This window comes from Esox lucius, chromosome 2, assembly GCF_011004845.1.
Source record: "Esox lucius isolate fEsoLuc1 chromosome 2, fEsoLuc1.pri, whole genome shotgun sequence".
Taxonomy (NCBI): domain Eukaryota; kingdom Metazoa; phylum Chordata; class Actinopteri; order Esociformes; family Esocidae; genus Esox; species Esox lucius.
Window position 1 is genome coordinate 11,518,951 of NC_047570.1, and position 18,381 is coordinate 11,537,331.

General features: G+C 41.4%; 3 protein-coding genes across 5 annotated transcripts in view; 2 read left to right on the forward strand and 1 right to left on the reverse strand.

Moving 5' to 3' along the window:
• The window catches only part of bean1 (brain expressed, associated with NEDD4, 1), a 62,029-nt gene extending 53,286 nt beyond the window's left edge, over window positions 1-8,743 (forward strand). Inside the window, exon 7 of the mRNA XM_020052058.2 lies at window positions 5,733-8,743. Within this exon, the coding sequence (XP_019907617.1) occupies window positions 5,733-6,126 (394 nt within the window). The 3' untranslated portion in view covers window positions 6,127-8,743. The remainder of the gene's footprint in view (window positions 1-5,732) is intronic.
• A 1,394-nt stretch (window positions 8,744-10,137) lies between these two features.
• LOC105028771 lies at window positions 10,138-12,807 on the forward strand. Its single transcript, XM_010901738.4, has 2 exons — window positions 10,138-10,641; window positions 11,043-12,807. The coding sequence occupies exons 1-2, from the start codon at window positions 10,306-10,308 to the stop codon at window positions 12,342-12,344; spliced, it is 1,638 nt and encodes a 545-aa protein (XP_010900040.1). The 5' UTR covers window positions 10,138-10,305; the 3' UTR covers window positions 12,345-12,807.
• Window positions 12,808-13,508: 701 nt separating this feature from the next.
• tk2 (thymidine kinase 2) lies at window positions 13,509-17,405 on the reverse strand. 3 transcript variants are annotated; one of them, XM_010901735.4, is made up of 10 exons: window positions 17,178-17,405; window positions 16,600-16,637; window positions 16,426-16,500; window positions 16,249-16,302; window positions 16,080-16,169; window positions 15,183-15,256; window positions 14,761-14,849; window positions 14,524-14,603; window positions 14,331-14,411; window positions 13,509-14,078 (listed from the first exon to the last, which is right to left on the reverse strand). In XM_010901735.4, exons 1-10 carry the CDS (start codon window positions 17,359-17,361, stop codon window positions 13,992-13,994), a joined length of 852 nt encoding a protein of 283 aa, XP_010900037.1. In that variant the 5' UTR covers window positions 17,362-17,405; the 3' UTR covers window positions 13,509-13,991. The 3 variants fall into 3 exon arrangements, with proteins under 3 accessions (XP_010900037.1, XP_010900038.1, XP_010900039.1); XM_010901736.4 differs by having other exon boundaries at window positions 16,600-16,726; window positions 17,178-17,290; XM_010901737.4 differs by lacking the exon at window positions 17,178-17,405 and adding an exon at window positions 17,077-17,159 and having other exon boundaries at window positions 16,600-16,726.
• Between the last annotated feature and the right edge of the window lie 976 nt (window positions 17,406-18,381).

An 18,381-nucleotide genomic window follows, 5' to 3' on the forward strand; every position in this document is an offset into this window, starting at 1 on the left:
GTAGATTCTCACTGAAGGCATCAAAACTATGAATGAACACATGTGGAATAATGTACTTAACAAAAAAGTGTGAAATAACTGAAAACACGTCTTATATTTTAGATTCCTCAAAGTAGCCACCCTTTGCTTTTTTGATAGCGCTGCAAACCCTTGGTGTTCTCTCAATGAGCTTCATGAGGTAGTCACCTGAAATGGTTTTCACTTCACTGGTGTGCCTTGTCAGGGTTAATTAGTGGACTTTTTTTTTGATTGGAACCATCAGTTGTGTTGTGCAGAAGTCAGGTTGATACACAGCTGACAGCCCTATTGGACAACTGTTAGAATTCATATTATGGCAAGAACCAATCAGCTAAGTAAAGGGAAACGAGTGGCCATCATTACTTTAACAAATGAAGGTCAGTCAGTCCGGAAAATTGCGAAAACTTTGAATGTGTCCGCAAGTGCAGTCGCAAAAACCATCTAGCGCCACAACAAAACTGGCTCACATGAGGACCGCCCCAGGAAAGGAAGACCAAGAGTCACCTCTGCTGCTGAGGATAAGTTCATCCGAGTCACCAGCCTCAGAAATCACAGGTTAACAGCAGCTCAGATTAGAGACCAGCTGAATGCCACACAGATTTCTAGCAGCAGACATCTCTAGAACAACTGTTAAGAGGAGACTGCGCGAATCAGGCCTTCATGGTCGAGTAGCTGCTAGGAAACCACTGCTAAGGAGAGGCAACAAGCAGAAGAGATTTGTTTGGGCCAAGAAACAAAAGGAATGGACATTAGACCAGTGGAAATCTGTGTATTGGTCTGATGAGTCTAAATTTTAGATTTTTGGTTCCAACCGCCGTGTCTTTGTGCAACGCAGAAAAGGTGAACGGATGGATTCTACATGCCTGGTTCCCACCGTGAAGCATGGAGGAGGAGGTGTGATGGTGTAGGGGTGCTTTGCTGGTGACACTGTTGGGGATTTATTCAAAATTTAAGGCATCCTTCAGCGACATGCCATCCCATCCGGTTTGCGTTTAGTTGGACCATCATTTATTTTTCAACAGGACAATGACCCCAAACACACCACCAGGCTGTGTAAGGGCTATTTGACCAGGAAGGAGAGTGATGGAGTGCTGCGCCAGATGACCTGGCCTCCACAGTCACTGGACCTGAACCCAATCAAGATGGTTTGGGGTGAGCTGGCCCGCTGAGTGAAGGCAAAAGGGCCAACAAGGGCTAAGCATCTCTAGGAACTCCTTCAAGACTGTTGGAAAATAATTTCAGGTTACTACCTCTTGAAGCTCATCAAGAGAATGCCAAGAGTGTGCAAAGCAGTAATCAGAGCAAATGGTGGCTACTTTGAAGAAACTAGAATATAAGACATGTTTTCAGTTATTTCACACTTTTTTGTTAATTACTTAATTCCACATGTGTTCATTCATAGTTTAGATGCCTTCAGTGAGAATCTACAATGTAAATAGTCATGAAAATAAAGGAAACGCATTGAATGATAAGGTGTGTCCAAACTTTTGGCCTGTACTGTATATCTACCCACAACAGGGTAAAGTGGTAATGTGAGCCCTGAATATATATCTACCCACATCAGGGTAAAGTGGTAATGTGAACCCTGAATATATATCTACCCACATCAGGGTAAAGTGGTAATATGAACCCTGAATATATATCTACCCACATCAGGGTAAAGTGGTAAGGTGAACCCTGAGCAGTCTGTTCTCATACTGTCCAGCATAGCTGGAACCAACGAATGCATGAGAATATAGAATACAATCCACACAGTAACGTAACATTACAAGAGAGAATTTGAACAAATAACAATATATAATTTACTAACAGGAAGTGGGCATCATCCTCTTGGTCAACAGTAAGAATAAAGCATTTGAGAAGTACTGTATGCCTCACCACTGACTGCCAGTTGTGTAATTGCCTCATAATAGTAAGCTGGAGTTTCTGTGCCCACTGCTTTTCAACGTTACTGTGTTATGCAGGCATTACATAACAGCATGGTACAGTATTGAACTTTATACAGGCAGTGCCAGAGGCAGAGAACACGTTTGTTATTTTTGCTTTGGTTACACAGTTTGCAAAGTATCTATAAAATCCTCTTTTTACATTATAGAAGATCACTAACACATTTCACTCAAAATCGTAAATAAAGATGTGTCGATGTTTTCGTCTGATGAGAATGGAGTCAGGGTTAAAAACATGGCAACTTTCTCTTTACACTTTGCACTGCTTCATGGCGAATGAAGGGCCCACAGTTGTTCTGCGTAGCAAATGCACTTATGAACTATTTTTGCACTATTGCGCCGACTAATTGCGAGCGCTGTCTTTATCTGTAACACTGGATCATGTAAAATGTTTCTGTCCCGCTGCGCTCTGGGGACATTAAGTCTGTCTGACTGAGCCGGAGCGCCGCCGGAGTCTAAAATAGCTCAGCACAGTGATTGCAGGAGGAGGGAGTGGAGGCCAGGGAGTTAGTCAGCTACACGGCCCCTTTCAAATCAAGCAGTCATCACTGAGCTGCATCCTTTACTGTCCCACGGAGCAGGGAGCACCAGTAGGGAGGTGAACCGACCAGCTATCAGTTTGATTTCATAGGTTTACAATGAGCTCTGTAGAGGTGTAGAACTTTCTTAAGAACCGACGCAAATCTTCAAAGTTGGAAAAGTAAAAGAAAATTTTAAAGAATATGGAACCAGCAATGTTGTTATAATAAATAATACATTTGAATATTTATGAATATTCAAGATCATTTTAAATTTGCAGTGTAAAAACATGTACACCGAAATGTATTCTAATGGATGGACAGAAATAATTATGTAACCCATTGCCAATAAACCATGCCTCCAACCAATTGAGGGCTGGATTCAAACTTACACTGAAAATTAAAGTGAACAATTGAAATCACAGGCTGTTTCAAATTGAGTGAATTTCATCACGGCAACTCATAATGTGACTGAGTAGTGTGTATGGCCCCCTCGTGCCTGTATGCACCCTCGACAACATCTTGGCATGCTTCTGATGAGACCCCTGGGTGGTGTCCTGGAGAATCTCCTCCCAGACCAGGATCAGCACATCAGTGAGTTCCTGGACAGTCTGTGGCTCTAATTGGTGGCATCGGATGCACTGAAACATAACATCCCAGAGGTGCTCAATTGGTTTCAGGTCTGGGGACCGTGAGGGCCAGTCAATGGCATCAATGCCTTTGTCATCCAGGATCTGCCTACACACTCTGGCCACATGAGGCCAGACATTGTCCTGCACCAGGAGGAACCCAGGTCCCATTGCACCAGCGTAGGGTCTGACGATGGGTCTGAGGATTTCATCCCTGTACTTAACAACAGTCAGGGTGCTGTTGGCTAGCACGTGGAGGTCTGTGCCACCCTCCAAGGATATGCCTTCCCAGACCATCACTTACCCATCACTGACCCACCGCCAAACTGGACGATGTTGCAGCATAACGTTCACCACGGTATCTCCAGTCTCTTTCACATCTGTCACATGTGCTCAGTGTGAACCTGCTCTCCTCTGTGAAGAGAATGAGGCGCCAATGGCAGACCTGCCAATTCTAGTGTTCTCTGGCGAATGCCAATCGAGCTGCACAGTGCTGGGCTGTGAGCACAGGTCCCACTAGAGGATGTCGGGCTCTCATGCCACCCTCATGGTGTCTGTTTCTGACAGTTTGGTCAGAAACATTCACACCAGTAGCCTGCTGGAGGTAATTTTGTAGGTCTCTGGCAGTGCTCCTCCTGTTCCTCCTCACACAAAGAAGCAGATGCCGGTCCTGCTGCTGGGTTGATGCCATTTTATGGCCCTGTCCAGCTCTTCTCATGTAATCTCTGCCATGTTCTTGAGACTGTACTGGGAGACACAGCAAACCTTGCAACGGCATGTGTGGATGTGCCATCCTGGAGGAGCTGGACTACATATGTAACCTGAATGGGCTGCAGGTACCATCTCATGCTACCAGTAGACAAGGACACTAGAAAAACACAAAACTAGAGAAGAATCAGTCAGGAAGGATAAGGAGAGAGCAATTGTCTGTGGCCACCACCTGTAAAACCATTCCCTTTTTCGAGGTTGTCTTGCTGTTGCCTCTCCAGTGCACCTGTTGTCACTTTCATTTGCACAAAATATATGACATTGATGTTCGCTTATGCTTCCTAACTGGACAGATTGATATCCCTGATGTTTAACTGACTTGGTGTTATACTGTGATGATTGTATTCCTTAATTTTTTTTGAGCAGTGTATATTATTAAACAGGTCCAAAATGAAACCCATTGCAAACAGGTTCAAATGTTGACCGTAAATGTTAACCAGGGATTCTTCCAATACCCTTTTAAAGGGGTCCCATAAGGAAACATTTTGAACTGTAAATGGTCCTATGTTGCAATTTTTAACCAGAAACATTTCCCCCAAAACTCTTTAACTTAAAAGAGTATAATTCCAAAAGAAACGAATAATAATTGAAGGTATGAGGTGGCAGAAAAATATCATATATTGCTTTACTCTTATCTGATGTAATATGAGGGCAATTGTGAATGTTCCTACTGTTCCGCTACGGTTGTTACTGGAAGAATTGTTTTCTCAGCCTGTGCTGAGCCCTGCCTCAGTCCTGTGCAGAGAAGCCCTGCCTCAGCCCTGTGCAGAGAAGCCCTGCCTCAGCCCTATGCAGAGAAGCCCTGCCTCAGCCCTGTGCAGAGAAGCCCTGCCTCAGCTCTGTGCAGAGAATCCCTGCCTCAGCCCTGTGCAGAGAAGCCCTGCCTCAGCCCTATGCAGAGAAGCCCTGCCTCAGCCCTGTGCAGAGAAGCCCTGCCTCAGCCCTGTGCAGAGAAGCCCTGCCTCAGCCCTGTGCAGAGAAGCCCTGCCTCAGCTCTGTGCAGAGAAGCCCTGCCTCAGCCCTGTGCAGAGAAGCCCTGCCTCAGCCCTGTGCAGATGAGCCCTGCGTCAGCCCTGTGCAGAATCCTGCCTCAGCCCTGTGAAACTCTCATCCATTCTATCATCAATAAAAATTCATTCTGGCTCCCAAAGTCCTTCCTGCTTATTCCTGCTCTGCCTGGAGGTGATAGTCTCCCACTGTGCTGACTCTCTAAGTCACTTACCTTTTCTCCTCCACAACCTCTCTGAGCAGGTGATTCCACATACTCATTTATCCTGCTGTATTTTCTCAACTCCCTGATATCCCCTTGGCTCAGTGTTGGGTGCTAGAGAGCGCCTTAGAGAGTGGTTTACACATATTACCAGTCTTTTGGCAACTGTACACTATCTCACATGAAGCTATTCAAGCCAGTTGGCCTGACTGACATTATCTTTGTTTCTCGCATTCTCAATTTTTTTTTCAACAAAACCTGATAGCTCTAGTAAGGTTGTGGTCGTTGAGGGTTATGGGAGAACCAAAATAATGTTTCATTGGCAGGTTGTCCCATGAAAGCACCCAATCGCAACTAGCAGCCACCACACAGGAAGTGACCTGACAGACTCGGTCTCTGATGGGCTCTGATGGGCTTGTGACTCTTTTTACCATTCACCATACAGTCATGACTGATTTCACGTCATTTATTTTCTGTACTTACACTGAATGTGTTTTTTGTGTTGGAGTTCATGTCGCTATCTACAGAAATAAGGAATTCAGCTCCACTGGTGTGGGCTAATTAAACACTTGGTCTCCGATTGTTTGTATGTTATATGTATTCTCTGGCCTCCATTAATCTGTTGAACTGTTCTTTATTCCAGCTATGATCAATGTGTTGGACCAGGTGCAACACAGATCTACGTTCCCACAGACGACCCCCCTCCGTACTCCCTCACGGACCCCTGCCAGAGGGGCCACCAGCAAGCCGACTACACCACCCTGGAGATGGAGGAGCCCTCCGCCGGCGCTTCCTGGGTGTCCGCGAGCAGCGCTGCCGCCTCTCACTACCCAATCAGACTAACCGAGCTCAGGCAGCAGCCAATAGCCTCCATCTCCCTGTCAGCGTTCCCCCTGGAGGAGGCACCCCCATACGAAGCAGTAGTGAGAGGGCAGAACCAGCCCATCCCTCTGATGCCGATGGACCTGCTCAAACACCCCTCTGAGGACAGTCACAGTCCTCAGAGAGCCCCAGCCCTAGCTCACAGGATCCTGTAGAGCGGTCTGAACGCTGCCACTCTGTGTGCAGACAGCCAGACACACCCACCCCCCCGTACATGAACCCGGTCTGAACAGGACGGTATGACAGCCTAACTTTGTTCTGCTCCAACCAGTGTCCCTTTGTTCATGACAGAGTGTCAAAGGAGACAGACTTTCTGGACCAAAGCGGAATGTTTGGGTTGAACCTGAACTCATTCTGCAGCTGAATTTCCTCCCCCTACCTCTTCGATAAGCCTTGTTCCCCAATTCCAAGGGGTGACCCGGATCACTCAACAGTCTCACTCCCTTTACTACTGGGTACTGCCATGAAATCAGAGGGCTACTACTGATCACATGGGGCTGAGGGTACGTGGTGGTCTTTCTGTCCAGGGGGGATTAACCTTATACTTGGTCTCAATATAGGAGACATTGAAGCATTTACAAAGCATTATCAAAGTCTGTTATTAGCACTGAAAAGCATTAGAGGTAACCTCAAGTGGTTTCACACAGATATTCTGTCCGTAATGTTGATTCTTTTGTGTTGAAATTACATTTGTCTTGGGAAACAGACTATAGAAAGAGAGCCTAATTTCAGATTCTACAAAAAATATCTCCATACGGTTTTATTTATATTTTGTACATGCAAATTATATTTTATTTATATTTAGATGACTTTAGTACTACAGCGGTCAGTGAAATGTCCAGTATTTTTTAAATAAATAAATATACTCCACTTTTGTACTATTATTTAAAATACTTTTTTTTCCTGGTATAAGGTTCTATATGGTTTCTTGATATAAACACATTAAGGAGCTGAAAAAAACTCTGTTCTCCATAATTAGGTGTTCCCTCTCGGGGATGAGGTCCAGTTTGATCCTGACTGCTAGTTTACAGTCTCTGTAGATCCACTGCCACAGATTCCTCTTTTTTTCTCACCACTCTCTGGTGAACAGAATCACTGTGAGCTTTTTTTTAACAAGGTAAAGTACTATCCCATTCACCATCCTACATCAAAATACAAAACAGGTTGCAGAAACTAAATGGTTATTGACAAATGACAGAAATGGCAAAAATACTGCACAGTTTACTGTGATAAGGGATTGACTTTAGTACTGACCATTTCGATGTTACGATTAAATTTAGAGAAATATTATTCACCTTAGTTACATTATATTTATCAATGTGCCAGAATCATTTTAATGCTGCCTGATTATTTTCTGTTTTATGCTTTTTGTAATTTTGATTTATTGTACATATAACATATCTTGAGTTGAACTGCTTTCACCTGTCTGTCATCCTCTTGAACATAATATAAAATGACTGTGCCTGTCAAGCACTAAGACTGTTAGGCTAACAATAATAACCTAATAAAACACAGATTAACAAATCTAAAGCTTTTCTATTCCAAATATATTGTCATTTTTCAAGGTTTGTGTTATTCAGTAAAACTATGGGTTCATCATCAAAACCCCCGAAAAATAATTCTTAGAAAGAAAATGTGATATTAGGTCCATATCTTGTGTATAAAAATGTACTAGTGGAGTAATGACCTCCTAACACCTTTGCATTTGGCCTCATCAATTGGTATCGCTGTGTTCCTTTGCCCTTCTCTCTCACTGTCTCCCTCATTTCTCTTACCAAACCCTTTATTGTGAAGTGATAGCCTCACGAATGAACCCTTAAAGGATATTTTATAGGATTAAGACGCATGATTGCTTCACTGGCATTGTGGATAGAAGTTATAACGAGATTAATATTTATTTAGAATAGCTTTATCAATAATGTGTTTTACTGTGGAAAGACTACTATCAAATAGTTTTTGTGAAATTCACTAGAATGTACAACAACACGGATGCTTCGTACTAGAGAACCATCCAAAGATTAAATAATAATACTAGGTTATTTGTCTTGCATTGCATTCTTGTGTCAATTATTCATCAACTGGATTTTACCTGGAGAGGGTTTGTTAAATGGCTGTTAAAAATCTAATGCTGATCTCAGCCCTAGTTAATACATAGTATATTTGTGATCAAAGTTGTCATCTCGTGCCCAAAAAATAAAGCTATGTTTGGGCTGAAAATGATTTGTGTTGATAACTTCACAATGAGCATTTGTGCTGATTGTTATGTAGCTGCTGCACATGTAGCAAGGCTATACAAAAGTAATGATGAGCTTGTGTTTCATTAACTGAAATCTAAAAGTGCAATGCGGTGAATAGGACATCATCTTAGATTTTGTGCATTGTGACACACAAAGAGGACATCTAGAAATGCAACTTTAGCTGCCTTTACAAGTCAGTAGAACTGCACTGTTAATGTGTTGGAATGCCTAGTCCAATACCTGTTGAGGTAAAACTGCAATGCAGTTCACTCTGGTCTTACATGCTGTTTTGTCTTTGTTGTTTACTTCCTTTTCGTAGCACAATTTGTATATCCAACAGAAATGTGAAATGATGTGTAATACACTTTCAATGTATGGTCTCCCTATATGTCCCGCTGTCGTACACAACTGTCCTGGGTGACAATTATTATTAAGTTCTTATAATCACAGTTGTCAATGTATAACCATGTTTTGTATTAGAGCTTTTATTAATTTCTTATATTGGGAAAACTAAATAAATGTAACCTCTATGATCTGTGTGACTTTTGGAGCTGGTTTTCCTGTTCTGGGCACCTGTTCCCCATGTTCTCCTGGGAGTTGTAGGAATGCAATAAGACTGAGCATAAATAATAATAGACAGGAGTCACAAGAGTTGCGGATGTAGCACCCAAAAGCGTAGAAACAATGTAGCATAATTATCTAGATGGACTAAATGCTGCCATCGTTGATGCATGCGTAGGCTTATATGTGATAACCTGTCTGTTGACAGCCATCCATTCTATGCTCTACTATTCTCTGACTGATGTTTGCGTAGAGGGCTAGCAAGCTAGCTAGATTGCTAATGTAAAACCGACTGGGCAGATAGTCTGGGCTGTTGATCAGCTCCTAATTACTCAGGTTGCCCTGTGGAAGAATCATATTAGGGCGTGCCAATAGAGAGCTAATTTTCATCTAGTGCAACTGCACTCTGGATATTAAGTCTACAGAATCCATTGAGGCTGTGTAAATACTGCACTTACCCAGATCTTATTGACTGAGGAGTAGAATTATTTTAACAGTTGTTTCCTTCCAGGTGCGGCTGACAAAACAACTAAGAACCCCTTTGAGCAGGTCTGGTCTCCGTAGCAAGTTTGAAGTCATAAGACAAGTTACCATAGGTCAAGTGAACAGCATCTTGTAAATACCTTACAAGCGTGGTATTCAAAACTCCTAAACACCCACCGTGCCACTGCAAATGTGTTTCAACCTATCACTATAGAGCAGAACCCTTTTCTCAATTAGGCTGTTCCAAAATATGGAGAAAATGCAGGTGTTCATTCACAATACAGAAAAGGGTTTCTCTCTCCCTCTTCCAATTCCGTCATCATATTCTGTCCCTCTCTCGCTGTGCGTGTTTTTTGGTTGGGATGGGTAACATAAATCACCTGTAACAGCACAGAAAAACAACCTTATGGAGAGATTCACTAGAAGTGATTAATTTGCATTACAGACAAGCACTGCCAAAACCTTTTCAGCATCATCTGTGGTAGACTAGACTTGGTTAAAATGTTACATTTGATTTCCTCTCCTATAGCACCACCTGTTGGAAGACAAATGTGGTGTCAGTATGTCCGTGCTACAATGGCAACGCAATGGTCTTAAACAGTTGTCAGCATTAAAATATGCTACAAATCCACACAAACCCGATACTGGCAGAGATTGTTGATACATAACTACTAAAACGACACCGTAAATTACCTCTTACATAATCCTACACATGGGATTATATAGAATTGTGGCATTGTAATTTGAAAATGTTTGTTTATACTGCAGTAATATTAGAGTTATGATTCACACTAACCCGCCTGTGTTGTGATTGGTTGCCATTTTTCTTACTGACTTCTTGTAATTCACCAACCTTCCACGTGGGGCACCTATAAACGAAAGACAGTCATGCTTCCGGATTCTATCTTTCTTACCATAGTCAATTTCACTAGCATGTCATGTCAAGTATGAAGTTTCATTTTCACTGTTTCAATATCTCCTTGCTGCTATGCAATAAATGCTAATTTCGATGAGTAGCGTGGAGCCTAACTAAACTGTCTTTCTCTAACAATCATGAAGGACGGTGTCGGTGACCAAACGCCTGTCGTGCGTAAAGAGGTCTTCAACGAGTATTTAAATTATTATAATGAGATTTGGTGCAAGGGTAACATTAAACTATGTCAAGAGAATCACGTTATTGGAGGAGCTAAGCGCTTTTTGCTTTTAGAGACAGACCCTGGAAAAAGATTTTTTACCTTTGACTTCTATCTTACTGCATCCGAATGCGTAAAAGGTTTTAAAGATTGTCGGACATTCTTCAGTACGCTCATCAAAGCCACAGAAATGTTAGAGATATTCTGTGTAAATCTGTTTCTTTACCCATGGAAGAAGGAAATCAAGGTGCTTAAGGTAAAAACATAACGCGATATGCCTTTATTTCCATTTTGAAATGTACTTTCATCTTGCGCAGTGCTCCCAAGCAAGTGGGCAGGAGGTTGAGTTGTTTATAGTCTAGACAAGGTTGGTAACCTAATACACAAGTACAACTTAGTATTATGACAGTAATAAATGAATGGTTAATACTAACTGTTAATACTATATTAAGTTGAATCACGTTTTTCTACAGTGCTCCATTTTTAACTGCAGCTGTCACATCAGGAAGTGATGTAAACAGAGGCTATATTACTTAGCAGGCTTTGTGAAATGTCTGAAGGATTTGAAACCATGATAGGTTGTTCTTACATTTCTCTGTACATTAGTTTTAAGTTTTTGTTTAATTAAAGTTGTTTAACCCTCATCTCCCACTCAAGACTTTCACCGGCCCATTTGTCTACTGCATTCAACCAGTGCTGTCCAAGAGTGCTACAAAGAGTATCCTCGAAACAATAGGATATCATCTTGAGACTGACACAGAATACCGACTGACAAACAAAGCGGACCCTGAGACAGCAAAGAAAATGGGCTTTGAGCTTTTCATGGCCCGAATAGAGTGTGAGTACCTGCTGGAGCTCATGGGTCAACAGTCACCATCTGAGTGTCTGGAGATTTTACAAAGGAGAGCTACACCGCTACCTCACTCCCATAGAGCCACTGAAGAGACTGCAGCTGAGTATTTACAAAAGCAAAAAGAGGAGGATGATGAGGTGCTCCCTAATGGTTGTCCTTTGGTAGACCCAGGACCCCTGGAGGCAGATGAGGTAGACTTGACCGAGGTGAAGCCCACCAATGCTACACCAAGCAGGCAACAGGAAGATGGACAGGTACTCACCAATCTGGAGGTTCAGTCCATTGATACGACACACACTTCAGGAATTGAAACATCTAGGACATTCTTGAACGAAGACCAGTCTCTCATGGAAATACGGCAGAATTACCCAGACCTTGCCATAAGGCAGAAGCTAATATTCAGAAAGCCACTGCAGGGACTGGGGGGGCGACGTATCAAAGAGAACCCATCTGAGGAGGGTAGTGGTTTAACCAAATCAGCTAGCAGTGATACAAGTGGTCCCCAGTCCATCTCTATACACACCACAACAGTACCAAAAACCCATCTCACAGAGGCAGTTGCAAAACCCCAGCCTCTGGAAGGGAAGGCCTACAAGACCACCGTCACAATCCACGGACCAACCGCTCCACAGATCGGAGTGACCGTAGAAGGTCGGACGGTGGATGACGCCGATGATACAGATGAGCTAAACAAGCTAGCTGAGAAGATGGGCCAGCAGCATGTCCAGGAGCCAGGGGAAGAAAACCTGAAATACCCGGTTGAAGAGACTGTGCCGCCAAATCCCAGTGGCCATGTGTTCCATCACCAAGGTTCCACCAGGTGCCAGAACCAGCCCATCATGTGCCATCCATCTTTGCTGAATGTCTGTACCATCGCAGGCTGTGGCTGCTGTGACGGAGCAGGCAGCCCCCACAAGGACAGTTCTAGTGGGGACACCATCAAGGAGCCACCAAACTCCTTCTACGTCCCAACCAGCCTCCTGGAGCCCCCAGTCTTGGATCCTCCGCAGAAAGACCAGGAAGGCCTCAGCCCTCAGCCCACAGAGGAAGAACTGCTTAAGACCTATGTCATGGTGGACGAGCCTTTAGAGGAAGTGAGGTCATAACTGAATGCCAGGGATCCCAGACCATTTAGGGTTAGGGTTAATTTGCAAGGGAAATTGATTGACACATGAGTTTAGGTCAGAAACATTACATGCCAATAATTTCTTTTAGCCTGGGCCCAATTCAATGTATGAATGTGACAATTAGAATGTATTTTTATTGAAGTTTTCAGTATTTCCTGATCATTGCTTTGTACCATTTCTCAGGTGATTTTTCTTCTACAATGTTGGTTATGCTTGAGCTCATTTGAGGTGGAAGTATTTTTTCCCAAAGTATCATCTTACGGAGATAGTGCCTTACTGTAATGAATGAAATGCCAATCCTGCACTTAGCTTCCCTGGTCTTTGCACAGTCATTCAAGACTACAATCTTTTGTAATGTTTATGTAAATGTGCAACAGAAAGCAGAATGTTATTAACCTTTTTAATCTAAAATAAACAACATCCATGGAAAGGATTAATGGTCTTCAGAAGCTGAAATGGATCATTCAAAATTGACAATTAAAATACATGTATTAAGCTACAACATAAATAATTTATAAAAAAAACATTTAATGTCATAACTGTTACTCCTGTTCATAACTTAAGTGCTTTTCCATACTAACAACATGGCTAATAATATTAACATGACAAAACCAGATCTTGTTTGGCAGCCTTCTAAAATGAATAAGGTGGTTACTAACAGAAATTGTAAAGTACAGTATAGAGGCTGTCCCTGCAGTTGGAAAATGTTGACATTATTTCAGGAATGACATCACAATCATCATTAAGTAACAGAAGTAACAAATATCTTATTCCCATTTAGAAAGAATTTACTACAGTTATAACTATATTTACAAATAAGTAAATAATCATGTACCAGACATTTTGGACAGAAAAAATTTAAATCGTCAGATATATTTGTAAAGTTATTGTGTTAAATGACAAAATAACTGGAATGACACTAGCTCATTCTGGTGTGCTTTCCTGGAATTTCTCTCACAGACAGCAGACAAACAGCATCTACTGATATTGATACATAAATACGTGCACACTCCCTCACACACACACACACACACACACACTCTCACTCTCACACACTCTCACACACACACACTCTCACACGCACACCCTCTCAAACGCACGCACACCCTCTCAAACGCACGCACACCCTCTCAAACGCACGCACACCCTCTCAAACGCACGCACACCCTCTCAAACGCACGCACACACTCTCAAACGCACGCACACACTCTCAAACGCACACACTCTCAAACACACTCTCGTTTGTATGGTTATCCTCATGGGAACCAGAAACTTTAAATTGCATGCTCCCTTGCCCTAATCTTAACCCTAAACCTCACCCTAACCCTACCCTTAACCTCAACCTCAATAAAGTAATATTTGTGCCTAAACCTAAATGTAATGCCCAACCTTAACCCAAAACTTAACCAACAACACCTGGACCTTAAAGAAACCCTGCAAAAGGTACCCATGAGTCAAATTGTTTCTGGTTTTACTATACTCATGGGGACATTTGGTCTAGATCTAACACACACACACACATACAAACACACGCATTTTACAGAGCGCTTAGGAATTTTGACTAAAACAATGGCTCTTAAGAGTTGAGTAAAGTTAGTAAGGGATGCTTTTCTACATACACCTTCATTATACATTCCTTGCTGCTATAATCTTCTCTCTGTTCTCCTCATATTGGTGGAGCATTTTCTGCATGTCATCATCTGCTGAAATGACCTTAAAAACAAGCAAGAATATAGAGTCATTACATTTTGTAAACCTTCCTTTACGGATTACAGTCATGCGAAAACAAAGAAGTGCTCAGCAATTACATTGGTGCATTTCTGTCTTTTGTTCTTTTAACAATAATTCCTTGGCGGGGGCAGAGACAGCAGGACATGCCCATGGCAGAATAGCATATAAACACAGTTCCTCATGTATAGACCTCTGACAGCCCAACCCACATTGGTTAAAATTAACATCACTCACAAGTACTGGTGCAGGAATATGGAAGGATGTCTTCTTTATCAGCCAGTCTTCATACAGCTGATGAACGACTTCTAAATATTCCTAAAAAAAGAGAAAAAGACGTTAGGGTGAGAGATCAGAAATCAAAGTCGTAAAACTCCTGTGACATTAGCCCAACAGCATCCTGGAGTTTCTGTCATTGTTCTACTCTCACCAAAGGAATGACCTTCTCCTCCTCCCTGCATCTCACTTTCAGCCTCTCGAGGCAGGTCTGTGGAGATGTCTGGAGGTAAACTGAAACAGAGGAGTAGAGGAGTGCTACCAGTAGACAAAATACAAACTCTACAAAGATTACATTCAGTTATATACAATATAAGTCAACAGAATTGGAACAAGGTCCTACTAAGAACCCAACAAAATCTGAATAAAGCAGTGCAGCAGTTCCGCTTACCGATAAGATCCACAGGAATGGTGATGTTCTGAGTGATCCACTCAAACCACTCACTAAGAACCGCAAAGTCCACTTCTGGCATCTTCCCACTGCAGACAGCAAAATATTGACAGGTATATTTTAGTTGATCTCAAACCTCTCCTGGGAACCCCCATACATCAGGCAGTTTGGTCACAGCCTGAAGCAAATAATAATGATACATGAGACTTATACGCGTCAAAGACAAGTTGCTTTACAACGTCACGATTACACAAGAAAAAGTATAGACATGGGCTTTATAACTAGTTGACAAGTTGCTAGCTTCGGAAAAACTTTTAATACAGGAAGCAGATGGGGATCCCAGGAGAGGGTTGAGAACCACTGAAGTATAAAATGAACTACACGGAACACATGAATCCCAGTTAAAAAGCAGTGTGTGTTACCTTCTGTAAAGATTCTCTACAAAGATATACTTGGCACTGTAGATGGACCTTTCCATCATTCTCACTGGGGCTGACTGGAATCAAGAAACACAAAATAGAACATGTTGATAATGCATGTGGTTCATGAGGGGCCCACTCATAATGAGAATGCACTCCAAGCGAAACCCAATTAGTATTCAAAGAGTTTCACTTTGACTTTGCCAGTCCATGGGTGAATTAACCAAGTCTTGGGCCCTGGAAAGGGCCCTGGAAACTCCCACCCCTTGGCAATTGAAAACGTTACTGCTTTATATTCTGCTAATTCCACAACTTGTACCATGAGTAAATATGCAGCATTTAACCTCTTTCACTATTTACCACGATTTAAAATTAAAGAATTAAATTAAAGAATTCTCATGTGATTTTATACATCCCTAGTGTTTTCACATGAATTAATGCATAATAATCATGAAACCGTGATTATTCCTCAGACTATAATCATACCATCACTATCAATAATCATTGCATCCCTAACGACGAGGCAGACTTTTAAAAACTAAATTACAGCAAATATGTTAAAATCTTTGCAGGGGTGGAGTACTATGGATACCAATGTATCAGTTAACATTCATTAATAATTATTACTTGTGAAATCCTTTAACTTAATCCACAGATCGCTTCGCCAAAATCAGCTTAAACTGTAGTTGTACGAAGAAAATAAAACATATCTGCATCTAGTTGCAGACCCCCACCAATCCCTCCCTGTTTGTGAACCACTGAATTATTCAATGTTTAACGCAAATCTTTGTATAGGGTAACACACAAATATGTACTAATTACATTTTGGTAGTTTAGCAGAAACTCTCATCCAGAAAGATAGAAGTGTATGCTGCTCAATGCAATGTTTAAATTACTTACTATTGTTGAGAGGTGCCTGTCCAACATGGTTAGCTGAACATAGGTCTGTAGGGTGATGCCCCATCGCGCAGGGTCCTGATACATTAACCCCTGCAGGATGGAATATCTGATGTTAGCCTGCAAATAACACGTATCAATATCAGCCCTGCCGTTTATAATGGTCTCATACCAGCGGGTTGTGGCCACGAACATTCCTCCATTTAGAAACGGGTTCAGTCAGCACCTGAGAAAGACAAACGCCAGTGTGGTTTCATTTTACCTGTTGTTTCAAACAGTGCTGCCTGAGGGGAAAAAGAAGGAATGCAATAATGTCGAACAAGCAGGTCTACATGTATTTTGTTTTTACCTCAATGTTACTGGTTTTACTGAAATACTCGAGGCATGTTGTCTTCCCACTGGCAATATTCCCCTCTACACAGATCTAAAGCAGGAGAACAATATACATTATATTTAATGATCATATATACACTAGGCAGCAAATGTCTTACATATTTCAAAGATTACAAATGACAGTTCATACCACTAATTTTTTCTCTTGCCCATTTCGAACCAGCTTTCCTTGGGAGGAGTAAGACAACATTGTCAGATAACTTGACTTCTTGGTTTCAGCTTGTTTGTAGCTATCAAGGTAGTGGTAATTTTCTGGCCTAGTTTGGTAAGAGCAAATTGATTATTATTAAGTCTTCCTCAATGACTGTAGCAAAGTGTTAAGAAATAGCAGTGTTCGTGTATGATGTAAATTTGATATGTCCTTTTTAATAAAATATATTTAGTATAAAGAAAACGCAACATGCTGCAACTAGAAATGGAGGATAGACAAGCCGAATAACATCAATCAGCAACATTTGTAGTCATATTAAACGATAAGGAATATTCTAACGCGAAGCAGTTATTAACACTTTGGAATAACGTTGTTTTATGGCTAAAGGGTATACGTTGTAACTTTAACAGAATGTAAACCCATACTGTTTTGCTCGGATGCAATATTGACACATACAATAACCTGTCTACAACAAGGTGATACACTTCATCGCACCGAAATGACAGTGCTTCAGAACCCAACCCAAAACAAAATGGACATCTTGCATGGAAACCTACTTGAGTCGTGCTGTGTATTGTAGCAATTGTTGCTATAGGCTCTTGTCCGAAAAAACGCACCGGTTCTATCGCCAAATGCTTTGCAGCGAAAAGCCACCAATCGCCATGATGTGACAGCAGAATGAGAATATAGCTGAGGGGCAGATCTGCACAAAATGTTAACACAAAGATAAGCGAAGGTCATCTCAAATGATCATATCAGCATCTTGTAAGCAACATTAAAGAAACACTTCCGGGTCACAAACATTTGGAATATTTCATAATAAGAGGCCAACGTATTAATTAAAATCGGACATAAATTGAATTTAATGTTAATGAAAATGTACCTCTAAAAACATTAACAACTAATATTTGTTCATATTTAAGAAATGGAATACATACTGCCTCATAGCAGGAAAACTATAGTATGTGCCACAATGAAAGCATTGTAGGAAATGTTCAGGAGAGTGTGTAAAGACAAAACTGTCTTATCAAGGGGAACGATGTGCTACATTTAGCAACACAATATTTTGAACACCCTATTCAACCCCCAATGCAATACACTGTAATATACTGTATATGGGATAGACATTGCTTCATAGAAAGAACAATTCTATACGCCGCAGTGAATGTATTGTAGAAGTGAATGTATTGCACAGAAGAATGAGTAGACTCAAATTATGCTGGAAAATCATTGAGCACTATGTAATTGCAATTGTTGATGGCGTTTCACTCCGTCAATACCATTGGCCACAATGCAAATGACCAGTTCCGTGTCGAATAAACTCTTCCTGGTTGATGATTTTTTTACAACATTTAAAATATTAGGCATAATCAGCATTCTAACATATCCCTAAGGAAATTGAGCATATAGGTGGCATGAATAGACAGTAAGAATAAAGGAATAAAGAAATTAGCTAAACAATTAATGACTAGAGGTCCACACATCAAAGTCTCCTATTCATTGACAAAGTTTTATGGCAGAAGATTTGTTTTTCATAAAATGAATGATTTATAGTAAAACCCGTTTCCAAAATAGGGATAAATGTGCAAATCATTTATCCCTATAATTAATTGGAAATAGTATAAAGACAACATGACAAATTATATTGCTTTTGGAAAAATACATGCCCATTTTGAATTTGATGCCAGCAACACCTGTCAAAAAAGTTGGGAAAGGGGCATGTTTACCACTGTGTTCCATCACCACTTCTTTTAAAAATGT